We start from the raw sequence: 14,273 nt of genomic DNA on the forward strand, positions 1-14,273 counted from the left end.
GCGCCGAGTGGGAGCGAGCGCCAGCGCTGCTGCAGCCGGCGGCATGGCTAACACCGCCTTGGAAATCATCGCCTTCGTAGTGTCCATCTCGGGCTGGGTGCTGGTGTCCTCCACGCTGCCCACCGACTACTGGAAGGTGTCCACCATCGATGGCACCGTCATCACCACCGCCACCTATTTTGCCAATCTGTGGAAGATGTGCGTTACCGACTCCACCGGTGTCGCCAACTGCAAGGACTTCCCCTCCATGCTGGCGCTGGATGGTCTGCATCCCTTCGGGGCCCCATCCCCATCCCTGCCCCTCGCTGGCTTTCCTGGCGGGCGCGCCCTCGCAGGGACCCCCGGGAGGGAGGGGGCCTCACTGCCCCGGGAGGGTCTAGATCCCCGCCGTCTACAGAGGGCTGTCCCGGACCCTGGGAACCCTGGGTGGAGAAGCGTAGACTCGATTCAGGTGGTTGGGAGCGACAGGGCTATTTCTGTCTGTCTGGAAACAGCGGGGCACAGAGGTTTGCCACCCCACCACCAAATTCTCATTCTCCTTAAATGACCACAGCTGAGATCCATGAATGCTCGCCCTGAGAGCCCGTTAGTCGGTTCGCTGACGCTTTGAATCACCAGGCACAGAGAAGTGGGGGGAAAGAACCATATTGCATTTTTTGTTGTTGTTTTCCTTAAAATCCCTCCTACAGACTTGACGGCTTGAGCTTAAAACTTCCTTTAAGTTTCAGGAAAATAAGTAGCCCTTGCCCATGCGGGGGCGAAGTGGCTGCAGAGGGCAGGGAACGCTGGCCAGCAGGAATCAACAGAACGAGAGAGTGCACTTCCAAGTTTCGTGCGAGCATTCTGGGTCTTCCTCACTTGGTTTTTTTTGCAGATAGATATTGACATAGAAACCTGGGCGTTTAGTTTCCAGAATACAGTCGATACAGCACCAGCACAATGCTCGCTCGAGTTCTAGGCTCTTCCAGGATTTTACACGCAACTAAATGGACTCGGGCAGAAACTTAAGAAGAGCAGCTTGCGTTACTTCTAGATTTGAGGTGTTTTCCTTTTCTTTATTATTCCTCTTGCATTTTTTTTTATTTGCCTAGCTGGGTAAATAGAAGACTTGATTCCCCTAAGACAGTGCTTGCCGCAAAAAGCAAGCTGTTGCTCAATTTCAGTGTCGGGTGGAAGCTGGTAGAAGGCCCAGGGCTGGGCCCTGCTGTGTAAAACAAGTGGCTGGAACACTGTTGATTGCATGCATCGCTGGGGAGTTTCCTGTGCTCAGCAGAGCACACACTCGAGAGACAACAGACTAGCTCTTGTTTCTATGGTTTACATTCCGGAACACGGGATTTACAATATGTTCTAGGACTATTCTGTTTGTAACTCCATTGTTGAGATAGCTGGCTAGGACAGTTGGGGGACAAGGAAGAGGAGAGAGAGAAGGCAATACTCCCTCAAGCGTTGAGGACAGACAGTGGGGTTTCCCTCTGTGTATCTGCTGTGAGGGTGGAAATGTTCTGTGGCTCAGGCAGGCTGGGTACAGACGAGGATATAGGACACAGTCCTCGGCATCTAGACTGTGAGTTAGGCAGGCGCTGGACATGCCACTCATTTATGCACATAGGCAAAATGGGCATGCTCACATGACCAGAAACATTTTTTCAACCAGAAATGATATGTTCCATACTATTCTTAAATTAACAACATCTCTGCAGTTGGTACAGATAGAGAAACTGTTTAGCTGCTGCCTACGTCTCACTAGTCTGGATACCCTGGTGGGCACTGGACCCTTTCCACCTGTCCTCTGCTGTCAGTGCCTTGCTGGAACTCTTACTAGTCACCTCTTCGTGTGCATGTATATGCTGTGCACCGTTCTGTTGCCAGACCAGAAGATCATGCATGTTGATACCCAGTTCACACTGCCAGATTGCATTCTACCAAGAGCATCAGGGCGGCTGCTTTGCCGCTTCCTCACCTCCGTTCCCATGCAGAGTTGCACATTATAGCTGTGGCCTTACTTAAAATGTTGCTTTAATCTGCTTTCTCCTTACTGAGTCTGGCCTTTTAAGCTTATTTATTGGCCATTTCTCCTTTTTTCTATTTATATCTCATGACAAGACTTGTGTTGTTTCTTCTGCTGTGTGTGTGTGTGTGTGTGTGTGTGTGTGTGTGAATCCCAGATTCCTTTGTGCAATCTGAGCCCAGTTCTTGTCTAAGTGATGCCATTTTTCCATGCTGAACGTTGACAATGATGCTGGAATTACAACTATCATTCTGCCCCTTGGTGACTTCGCCCTCTGCTGTACTAGCAAGCACATTTTCAACTACAAGAAACCAGGGCTCAGCCATAGCTACTTTTTCACACAAAAGGGAGTTGGTCTCCCCTCCCCCACTACAAGTGGAACTTTCCAGAGCAGTGCCCTCCGTCCCAACCCTGCCATCTCTCTACCTTGGATTTCCAGGACAGGTATGCTGGGTGCTGAGCCTGGTATTTGAAGTACAAGGAGAAAGCCACCTTTCTTTGGTCTCTAGTGGCTACAGACCAGAACAGTCCTATGTTGGCCCTGCCTAAGCCAGGCGTAGGCTCTGCATTGGAAATGCCAAGAGAAAAGGTTGGTGACTCATGCTACCTTGTGGGAAATGTCCTAGCTGGAGTCAGGGCTCTGGTTTCTCATCCTCTGGTGGAATCACTGTTGCCTCAGGTTTCCCTCCAGGATTCATGAGGTGTGGTGAAGCTAACACATAGATTGTGGGCTGTGCTGTGTTAGCAGGCAGTCACATCTGCCTAGACTTCCACCTTGGTATGGCAGAAGGGGTTCTCTGGCAGTTTTTTACCCTCATGCCATTCACCCTGTGATCATTCCCCAATGATGGAGATGCAGAGAGATCGTTCGGTAATGAAGGACATGCAGTGTATTAATGGGAGTGTGGGAACTGACATTCAGCGGCTTGCCTTCCCTCATCCACTATTCTTTGCACAAACACACCAAGCTACTAGGATAGCAAGAGCCTGCACTCCTGCCCGTTAATCAGCAGCTTAGTAGGCTGCTGATTTGCAGCTGGAAGTAAAGGGCACATCTTTGGGAAGACATTTAATTCTCAAGGGTTACCTTGAAGGCTTCTTGCATCTCCTTTGATCCAAGAAACCGTCTGAAAACTTCACAGTTGAAGGAACTGTTGGTTTCTGTTTCTCGCTAGCCCACGCTCCAGGGAAGCATGCTGGGACTTCTGTGCCGGGTTGTTTTCCCCTGTGCCACCCATTTTTGCTAATGGGGGTGTTAGCCATTTCTTGCAGGAGAATTAACTATAAATTATACCTTGAGAACTTCTAAGTAAGTACGTTCATGCCTCAGCACTTTAATGTGTTAATTAGCTATTAACGGTGTCAGTAAATTAGACCTGTCAGAAATAATGGCCTCCTTGACTGGGCGTTTGCTGCCACTTCTCTTGATGATGTGACTTCTAAGTTTGCCCTCGGGAGCTATTGAAAGTGGGGTGTAGAGGTCTGCCTTGTGAAAGATAAACTCTGAGAGTGTGCTGGACTCACCGAAGGCCTGAGCTTCTGGATGTTTTAAGGACTGGCGGGCCCCAGTTCACAAACTTCAGGCTAATTAGCACTACAACCGTTCCTCTCACGGCTGGCAGCCCATTACAGAGAAATCAGGACAGCCATTGTCCTCACTGCATGCAGAAAGCTAGCAAGCTGTCCTTTGCATTCTTGGAGCCAGAGTGGAGCTCAGTGCCCTGCACACCACGGTTCTGGGTTGCAGTGAAGAAGGACCAGAGCTAGACAGAATGAGAACTGGCTTGATCCCCCACCCACTCAAGTCTGTGCCTAGATCAGGCAAGGTCAGAGAGAGGAGACTTCAAATTGAGAGTTGCAGGGGGAAAAAAAATCCTTTTTCTGAAGTGTAAAAACTGCTGTTCTTTTCCCTGCCTTGCAGGCTGAATGAGTTGGACTGGCATTCTAACCAGTGTTTACCATGTAGGGAAACACATTCCCTGTTCTAAATGACCAATCTGTAGAACTTCGCCCTTGGTAAATTCCAGACCATCTCTCTCCCTGCGATAAAGCCTGTAAGAAAGCTGATGCAGCTGTGGATTATGGTGCATAATAAAGTAATGTGTGTTTCTGTCTTTCCCAAATACACACGAAAGTTTCCTTTTCCCCACGATTTTCCTGTCCTGGCTTTCAATGGCCCAAGGGCAACTATAGCCCAAAATAGTAAATGAAGATTTCCAAAATTAAAGAATCTATAAGTTTGAATACATCTTATTCAAATAAGCTGTTAATTATTCTATTTTACTTAATTATTATTTTTTCTGAAACAGTGTCTCACTGGGAAGCTTAGGCTAGCTTTGAATGCATCCTCCTGCCTCCTTGTCAGAGTTCTGGGGTTACAGGCCTGTGTTTCCCAAGCCCAGCCTATAGTTGCTGTTCATTTTTTCTGTACTTAATCTGTAAATTTTTATCATGTATTTATAGCAAAATGTGTATATAGAGGTCAGTATTATTTGTGATCTCATGGGAGTTTTGAAACAAAACATATCCCACACTGACCAAAGGAACTGCTGCATTTGTGTGTGTGTATTTTGTGTGTGGTTTTGTGTTTATATGTGTTTGCGTGGGCCCACATGGGTGTGTATCTATCCTTTTACTATTGTTGGTTAATGTCTACATTCAGAATAAGCTAAATGCAACCTATTTGCTGCCTGTAGTTTTTGTGGTCAACAGGGAGACGCTTTCGATGGTCCCTGCAGACACTTCGACTTTTTAAGGTGGTGGGAGGCCTTCTCTCTGTCTTGTTTCCGCTCTTGTGCTGCACCTAGAAGCCTCCTGGCTAAAGTTTAAAATAGATTCTGGTTCAGTGTTTAGTAGAAGAGACTCAGACACACACACACACAGACATAGTCATTCACACACACATAAACACACATAGACATATTCACACTGAGACACACAATAGACACACTCACACATAGACACACTCCCACAGACACACATAAACATACACAGACATACTCATACAGACACAGACACACAGACACACACACTCACACACACTCAGCCTTGCAGCACCATTGTTGTTAACAAAAGCAGCCTCCATTGTCCCAAATCACTGAAAATAAGTTTCGTCTGCTGTTTTCAATAGTCTCTGCCCCAGTGAAATCAGTTTCGCACTCCAAGGCTGAAGGCATTGCCACGGCAGTCTGAGTTTACGGGGCGTGAGGGTTTGTTACGTCACGAAGGAACAGCTCCCTGTGCCTTTCAACATGGATGATCCTAGGAACAGGACTCAAACCTTTAATTCCATTCTTTCCCACAGAAGCACGGACAGGAGACCACGAACATTTATTCCACAAGTGTATAATTATCGGCTTGCTCGTATTAATTATCATTGGCTTTGCTTGGACACTAAATAACGACAGGGCACTGTTGCTTATGTTGACGCGTAGGAGGCTTTTTGTCCTTTTGCTTTTATTAGAAAGGCTTAACTCCCAGGGTAAACACGATGTGTGTGTTTGCCCACACCTGGTAAGTGCCCTCTCGCTGCATCAGACTGAAACACAGTGTTGTCCGACTGGCATGAAAGTGGCTTGTATGGGAATGCTGTATCGCTTTGAATTCTGTTAGTTTAGAATGGGTCGGTGCCCGCCCCAAAGCTCTGCTGAAGCTCAGCACCCCAGCTACGCAAATCAACTACAACTGAGGACATGAATGGCTCAGGAGGAGCCAGCTGACAAGCTAACACAGGCTCTCATTTGCATCCAAACAGTTGGCTTAATTATAAGTTCCTCCTCTTTTAGGCAGCGTCTCCTAAAGCTCAGCTTTATGATAAACACCCTAACAGTAGTAGTGGCGCTAAAACAATTCTTAGATTCACCGTGGCGCGCCAACGCTCGTCTCACTTACAAACTTCCACTGACACCGGGAGAGCTGGCTGCCCAGGTGCAAACATTCTGATTTTATAGTGCCAGACCCCACATGGTGTCTGTGGAGAAGGCTGATACCCTAACGACTTAGAATGAGAGGCTTGACCTTAATAATCCATTCCAGGGTGGGATCCTTTCTCCCGTTCTCCAGCTTATCCGCAGCAAGTCACAGAACCTTTGCGTACCAAAGTTTCCACCTCAGTAAATACAGGAATAACAGAAAGATCTAGCCAGAGGCTGCTCATAAGGTGGGCCTTAAAGTGTGTGGCACAGAATGGGCTTCTCAGACAGATTCGTTTGCATGTATTAACCATCGTGTTACTGTTTTTTCCCACTGAGGCAGGCTAACGGCCCTCCCACGTGACCGTGCAGAGCGAGGCTTGCTTTCTGGAGAGCTGTGCACTCTGTGATGACATAAAGGACCTGCTCTGATTACAGGTTATATCCAGGCGTGCAGAGGACTCATGATCGCCGCCGTCAGCCTGGGCTTTTTCGGGTCCATCTTTGCACTCTTTGGAATGAAGTGTACCAAAGTCGGAGGCTCAGAAAAAGCCAAAGCGAAAATCGCTTGCTTGGCTGGGATTGTATTCATACTGTCAGGTAAACAGTAACCTCCAGGCGAACAAGAGCTTCTGGGCGTGATGGCACAACTCTGACTGCAGCACTTTCCCGGTGGTGTTTTGCAGGTCTGTGTTCCATGACAGGCTGTTCGCTGTACGCAAACAAAATCACAACCGAATTCTTTGATCCTCTCTATATGGAGCAAAAGTAAGTGTTGTTTTCAGTCTATAAGTTCCTAGCTCACAGAAAAAAAAATAATGCATATAAATGTCAAATATCCTACACAGCTTTTGAAAATGAAATTTGTTGGTAAGTGGCAGTCTCTAATATAAAATTTTACATCATAAAATTGAAGGGAATTCAGGAAAAGTTGGAGTGACGGAAGATGGGAGGAAAAGAGTGCTAAGCTATGAGATGAAACGTTCAAAAGCTTGCCTTGATTGTTCATTCGGAACCATGTTTGCTCAGCGCTAGCCTCTGGGCCTCGGAGTTTGCCTCACCTAGCCAGCACCGTGAGGCTTTCCGGCAGAGCTGCAGGAGAGTGGCACTCACCCCTGCTGGCGAGTGCCTCGGACTAACATGTCAGCTTTTCGGTTGGTTATGGTTTCTGAGCTAAGGGCCGCTGCTTTTTATAGGGTCCCTATGATTATTTCTTTAGATTGGGGAAAACACAGGGACTCCAAATGAGAAATAATCAAACATATATTAGACCTTTGCCTTCATAAAACTATGCTGACGCACTTCTATAGGAATAGGAGTGTGTGGTGTGTGTGTGTGTGTGTGTGTGTGTGTGTGTGTGTGTGTGTTTAGGGTGGGGTGAGGTGGCGTGGGGGTGTTTTTGCTCTCAATCAGGCTGGCAATTATATTTCAGGCTTCAGTATTTTTTTTTAATTTATTTATTTACTATGTATACAGTATTCTGTCTTGCATGTACAGCTGCTACCAGAAGAGGGCACCAAATCTCATTAGAGATGGTTGTGAGCCACCATGTGGGTGCTGGAAGAGCAGACAGTGCTCTTAACCTCTGAGCCATCTCTCCAGCCCATACTATAAAAATTTTAAAGGTCAAGTATAGAAATAATTGGTCAAGTTGGCATTGCTTTTTCCTTGTGCATTTAGAAGTCTTCAGAGAATTTCTAGTTCTCTCTTTAGCGTAGCTGATACAAGTCAGAGTATCTCGAGTTGTGATATTTAGTGAGAATTATATTAACACATACTGGTCTCTTCATGCTGAGGCACAGCATTGCAGGGGTTCAATCAAATTACTTCACTTCTGTAATGTCTTCATGAAACAGGCTCTCTCTCGAGATTGATTCTCTTTCTGGAAGCTAGGGGAGAAGCCTTTTGACAGGAAGTTGGACTAAATTAGTCCACATTTCAAACCAGGAGGCGGAGTTCTGTAGAATCCATGCTCTAAAATGTCCAATTTATTATACTGATTTCATAATTTTGAAACTAGATGCTACATGTACTTTTTTATTATAGAGTTTCTGTCATACATTTATTTTAAAATTGTTTCCATTTGGAAATTTTATTAATTAGGTAACAAATAAACCCTATTGTCCTTGGACCCAATATAACTTTTACTCTTCTACCTATGTTAGAAACATATATCCTGATTTTGAAGTGTTCTCCAAACTACTTCTTTTTTTTCTGTTGTGTTTTGTATTTTAGAGGTATAGTCTTGCTATGTAGCCCAGGCTAGGCACGACCTATGATTCTCCCGCCTCAGCATGCTGAGTGCTAGGGTCATAGGCTCAGCTTCCTTCTTATTTTTGAAAGTTAGATTTGAACATACGCACATGATACCAAACCCTGAGGTGAAAGCTGAGACTTCACAATCTCAGTAAATTCTAGTTGGATCAAGGAATGGTTAGACTTGAGAACTATAAATGAGTGACAGGAATCCAGGCTTCATATAAACCAAATATGTCTTCAGAAGCCAACTGACTGATGATCACAATTTCAGCTGATGTTTTATTTTGTAATCAACACTTTCTTGGAGGGAGTAGAAAACCCAAAGGCTGCGTGTTGGCTCCCAACAGAGAATTACACTGGCTCCATAGGTCTTGACAAGTCATCTTTAAAGCAAGGCTTTGACTCAGCTTGTTCAGGGAAGAGTGGCTTAGCTACAGTTTAGTAATTGCTGTCTGATTTCAAGTTCACTGTGAATGTGTGGGAGTCACAGCTCGTGACTCTGCCAACTCAGGGGAGGAGGGATTCTTGCTGTTTCTTTGCTGCTGTAGTAGACCAGCATGAGGATTCCATAGCTTTCTTGAGGTCAGAAAGCGTTGTCTTCAGTTCTGTCTGCCTACCACAGCATCTGCACATGACACTGTCACTGTAGACTCTGGTCCTTTTAGATGCCTGCAGAACATCCCCTGTGTCGGCAGTCCGAGCAAGCAAGACTTTGTGGGTGGAGCTGGGAGGCACGGTCACGTTCCTCTTCCCACACGGGCCATACATTAGGCTCCATACAGTTACCGAGCGTCTTCTCCCGGTGGTAGCCCCAGAGGTACGGCTGTAAGCATTGTGAGCCCCACATATTTGGGTCCTTGAGCAAAGCACTGAAGATGTTTGCCAGTGTCCGCTGAAGCTCTGGTTTGAATTATACTCATGTGCCCAAGCCCTAAAATGTGCTGGGGGACAGGCCAGATCTTGGGACCCGGTTTTCACTTGTTGGTTTGTTGATGCTGTTGAATTTCATGACACTTCTCTCCAGAAATAGAGCTTTGCAGATCTCCACATTATCTCTGTTATATTCACCCAGGCTGCAAAAGTTGGGAAAACATAGCCAAGCTCATCAACAAATTTCTATGAGGAGTTGATCGTGCAAGGAACCCAGTGTAGCTTTATGCATGAGAAAAACATGAGTGGCTTCAAGGGTAGAGCTGGGTCAAAAGTCTGGTAGCTATATTGTTATGCAGTGGAGTTACTGGCCTTTATTCTAAAATGCACCCCCCAAACACCTATCCTAACAATTTTTTTCCATCTTACATTTGACAGAATCCTAGCGTGTAAATGGCACCTGTGTTTGCGTTTTTGCTGGTTCCCCTTTGTCTTTGGTTTTTCATCCACGGGATGATTCTGTTTGCACAACTCCTACATGGGCATTTCCCAAGACTTGAAAACAACCCCTTCTCTTTCCTTTAGGCATTTCAAACCAACTTCCTCCTTTTTATTAAAACAAAACCTTACAAATAAAAAAATCTACCCTCCCACAAGCTTATGCTAATAGGTACCCCAAAGCAATACTCACAGCCCACATGATAACATTATTCTTATCCTTGCTTTGTTGGCCAAACCACTAGCTTCCTGAATGTCTTGTTTTCATAAATGAACTGTTCCAAGTTACAACTGACCAGCAGAAAGAGGCTGCTTTTCAAATCAAGCAAAGTTGCAGCCTATGACCTGGTCCATTTAAGGGAACAGGACAGTGTTATCTGGGACCCTCTGCTGTGTGGATGCGTCTGTCATGCGTGGCCTCCGAGTCTCATGCATGGGTCTAAGCCTTAAGGCTTTTCTGTTTTCAGCTTTACTGTGAAATGCTCTCCATTCCTGGAATATTTGATTTGAGACTTTAGGATTTAGACTATACTTAGGTAAAATCTTTTTACTATTTTGGCTATTTAGTAGTTAGAAATCAGTGCTTGCCAGGCTGGGGCTGGGGCTCAGAGGTCGATCCTGTGCTTGATAGGAAGGCAGTCCAGGTTCAGTTGTCAGCATATGAGGGAAAGGCAGGAATGGGGTGGAGGGCCGAGAGACAGAAGAAGAGAGGGAGGGGAAGGAATGAAAGGGAAGGGGAAGGAGAGGAGAGGTACTTTCAGATAGATCATCTCGTTCTGGTTTCTGGTTGAATAGAAACCTTGCTGGTGTTCCAGCGACCTTCCAGGCTACTGAACTTTTCTCTTGCACCTCCATCAAATACTTCTCTGTGGATGTGTGTTTAAGGTGACTCTGCTCACAAGGTTATTTTGAAAATGAGCTGAGGTTGATTAAGAGACCATAGGCTTCTGGGTAGGAGGTTATATGGAAGTGTTAACACCAAGAGTAAAGCAAACTTGACAGTAAGAAGGTGTGATTCTGTGGCTTCTGCTCAGAAACAGGTCACCTCTGCTTACTGGAATTCCCCGGATGCTTGTTCGGCTAGTGAACCTTTAAAAATCAACCGGGATAGCAAATGTTTGCCAACGCTATTTCATTTCCACTGACTAGCCTGTGGCGTAATTCTTCCTGTCAGTTTACCCTGGGCTCTGGCAGCTTAGCTCTGTCCCTTCATAAACTGGTCACGCTGTGACCAGCCTTCCCACCTTGCCTCCTAGGAGAGGGTTACCCCTGGGGGAGTCCCTTTGCGCTTTCTGCCAACTTTGTAACCCTACTTGCTGGTTTATTACTTTGTCTCCCAGACCAGACAGGGAGTACCATGAAAAAGAGAATGCATGTTAATTGTTGGACTCCTTGTAGCCTCATAGCAAGTCCATGCTATAGATGTTTGCAGCAAAGGTGGTAACTCAGCAGCAAAGGAAGGGTCGATGACTTTCTGTAAATGGAAGACATTTGCTTTTGAGATAAGTGTAAGAGGATGAAGAGAGAATCCTGGGGCTGGAGAGATGGCTCAGCCTTTAAAGGCGAGGCTCAGAACCAAAAACACCAGGAAGGATCCTGGGCCCAAGCTGCCTGGAGTAAATCGGCTCTGCCACTTCCCAGTTGGAGAGTCTTGAAGTGTCGAGTCATTCCCCTGCTTTGTGTTCTGAATCTCTAGAGTGAGAATAAGAGGTTGCAATGGTTAGGTAAGATGCCATAGTTCAAGGTTTAAAGTCATATCTGTTAGTGCATAATAAATACTACAAAAACGTTAGCTCTTACGCGTAGGTCCTTACGTGTATCTTCACACGGCGGAACCTCACCTTTTACAGTATCTTGAGATTAGCAATAGAATAAATGCTTGCTGGATGGTAGGAGCCTAGTAGAAGGAATAATGGTTTACAACACTTGGCTCTCAAGTAAAAGGATGCTTCAAAAGGAAGTTAATGTGCAACCATTAAGAAAACCCATGCAAGTAAGGCAATTTTTTTCTGTTGATTTCCGGCCAGCTGTATGACTGCACTAAGTTGACAATTAGATGCTCTCGGAAGCTGTCAGGTAGACAGACCCTGTGAGATTGTCTGTATCAGAATTCACCCCACAGTCTTCCCACAACCCGCTTTGGTTCCCAGTTGTTTTCTGCTAGGCTGGTGAGGATTCTGCAGGAACGTTGGAAGTGTTTTAATTGTTCAGGGTTTTTTTTTTTCCCTTGGGTCCATCTGTACCTATTATCTCAGTGTTGCCCCATGGAGATTTCAGCACAGACTTGGCCACAGAGAGCTCCCAGAAGGGTCTCAGGACAGTATTTGCTGTTAGGGACTTCCTATCTTAAAGGACAGCCCTGTCAGCTTCAGAGCTGCCTGTAAATGTCCCTGAACTCTCTGTCGGCACTGTGACTCAGCACCAGATCCAGGCCAGGTGAACCCCCAATTATCCACACTGCTGGAGGAGATCAATAGCAGGGGCGTTGCTAAGTAATGGATTTGTTTTCGAAACCAGTGGTGGCACCCGGGGCACGAGATACTCCCACTCAACTTTACCTTGGCTACCGTGACGTCCAGCTCCACTGTAGATGGCTTCTGAGTTTCCATGAGTAGCCGGTAAGGTTATTCCAATCAAGACTTTCACTGATCACCCGTGCAGTGTGAGACAGGAAGGCACCCCAAGACATGGTGAGAGCCTGCAGTGTGGTCTGGGTCCTGGTCTCTTGGGGTCACGCAGCTGCCCCATCACAGAAACATGGAGGGACAGTGTTGACAAAGATTAGAGAAAATAACATATTGGGAAAATGCTGGCTCAAGGTGACCAAATTTCAGTTAAGAAGAAAGAAATGAAAACAACAGATTAGTTTTTACATCTATTTGGGGATTCACTTCAGCATTCTTGATCGCTTGTCTTTTTAATGTACCTTGGGATAATTTCTGACACTTATCCATCTTTCATAACTCGCTAATGTGTTAAATAAAATCTTTGCAACATGTTTATTTAAAAAAAAATATAAAAGCAGCTGCTACAGTAGCACAGAGGAAGAACTCAAGGGTCCCACCATTAATACATTGTTTGTAGAACTCTAAACTACCTAAGGCAGCCACCATATGCTGAGAGGCGGCACACACAAAGCTCTGCAAAGGAAGAAAATAAAAAGTCCATTTTTGTTTTGGTTTCTCAAATTTGAAAATTTCCCTTGAAGATCCCATGACATGTAATTTAGAATTTCTTGTCCTCATTTGATGCTGAGCAGGGGCCCCTGCACTGCTCTGTAATTGCTGTGGGATGCTAGACTGTGGGCAGTGGGGGGGACTGTGAGCAGAAGGCGCGGGGGGGGCGTCTTACAGGAAGGAGTGGGCTGTGGCACCCCCGGGATGGCCGGGGATGGCCGGGGATGGCCCCACAGCCCCCTCTACTCAGCAGCGTGTGTGGATCGTGTGTGCGCGTGATCCCTACAGAGCGCCGTTTATGGAAACTCACCCTGCTGTGGCCCTCAGACAGTACGAAGCTGTTTGCACCAGACAGTGCTGTCTAAACAGCTGGCTCATGAGTGGAATTCAGTTTTGAAATATGCATGTGAACAGCACGCAGGTGTACATACTAGATTTTTAACATTCCCCCCCAAAACCTATTGTTTTGCATTAAGGGAAATGACATTTATTTTGGCTATTGCCATTTTTAATTAAAGCAAGGACGGTGTACTCTAAAGAGACCGTGACCTTCATTAAGGTCATTAAAGGATGAGGTGTTCTCACTTGTAGCCACCTTGTTTTTGGAGGGGCTGCTCAGCCCGCCCTGGCTTTAACGATTTCCCTCCCCTCTGTGCTGTTGGGTGAAAAGACAGCCCCAGGGCTTTTGGAAAAAAATTCCACACCCCATGGTTCTGGAGCCACTGAGAACTTAATGAGCCAGGGAGGGAGAACCTTTCTGAAATGGGAACTAAAAGTAGGTTGCACTGGCCGGGATTTTAAAAATATTCACAAAAATATTCTCATTTGCTGTGAGAGCAAGAGGTAAGAGCCCAGGTTTGGAGTCACAGTCAGGGGCTGCTAAGTCTGGGTTCTGCCGTGAACTACACTGAAATATGGGGCAGTAACTTAGTCTCCCTGGTTCTCATTTGCAGAATAAGGAGCCTTATACTCCTGTCTCAGAACTGTAGTGAGGAGTGAATGGCGATGTGTGTTCAAAAACACAAGTGCCGAGAGCAAGGGCGTGTCCTTTCCGTGTCCTTACTCATCCCTGTTTGTATGTATCTGGCAGAGCTGGGGTCGGGTCTGTTTGCACGGACATGCTCTTTGAATTCTATTGTTAGGATTCATAGCACTGTACTGAAGTTATTTGCTTAATGTCTGACTAGTCTCACTAGACTATAGGATCCACGGGTGGAGCTGTCGGGCTGACCATCTGCCGTCCATCCGGAACACAGGGGCATGGGGCCTGGCTTGGCATGCATGGGGTGGCATGAGGGAGCAAAGGAGACCCCACGAGTGGCAAATCAAGTCGGAAGTGGAGACCAGGGCGCAGGATCAGGACATGACAATGAGTGGTCCCCAGTCGCTTTTCTTAGGGGGGCTGTGGAGGTTAAAGGGCTAAAGTATGAACGGAGTGTGCAGCCCACTGCTCTGTACTGTGTGTGCTGTGTGTGCACTGTGCTGTGTGTGCACTGTGCTGTGTGTGTGCTGTGTATTCACTGTGCTGTTTGTACTGTGTGTGCTCCG

General features: G+C 46.3%; 1 protein-coding gene across 1 annotated transcript in view; it reads left to right on the forward strand.

Annotated features, from left to right (window-relative positions):
• The first annotated feature begins 6 nt into the window (after positions 1 to 6).
• The window catches only part of Cldn10 (claudin 10), an 18,246-nt gene continuing 3,979 nt past the window's right edge, over positions 7 to 14,273 (forward strand). The window contains exons 1-3 of the mRNA XM_055609763.1: positions 7 to 263; positions 6,361 to 6,522; positions 6,609 to 6,690. Of these exons, the coding sequence (XP_055465738.1) occupies positions 44 to 263; positions 6,361 to 6,522; positions 6,609 to 6,690 (464 nt within the window). The 5' untranslated portion in view covers positions 7 to 43. The remainder of the gene's footprint in view (positions 264 to 6,360; positions 6,523 to 6,608; positions 6,691 to 14,273) is intronic.

The sequence above is a fragment of the Psammomys obesus genome, unplaced genomic scaffold (genome assembly GCF_907164565.1).
Source record: "Psammomys obesus unplaced genomic scaffold, mPsaObe1.curated_primary_1811, whole genome shotgun sequence".
Classification (NCBI taxonomy): Eukaryota; Metazoa; Chordata; class Mammalia; order Rodentia; family Muridae; genus Psammomys; species Psammomys obesus.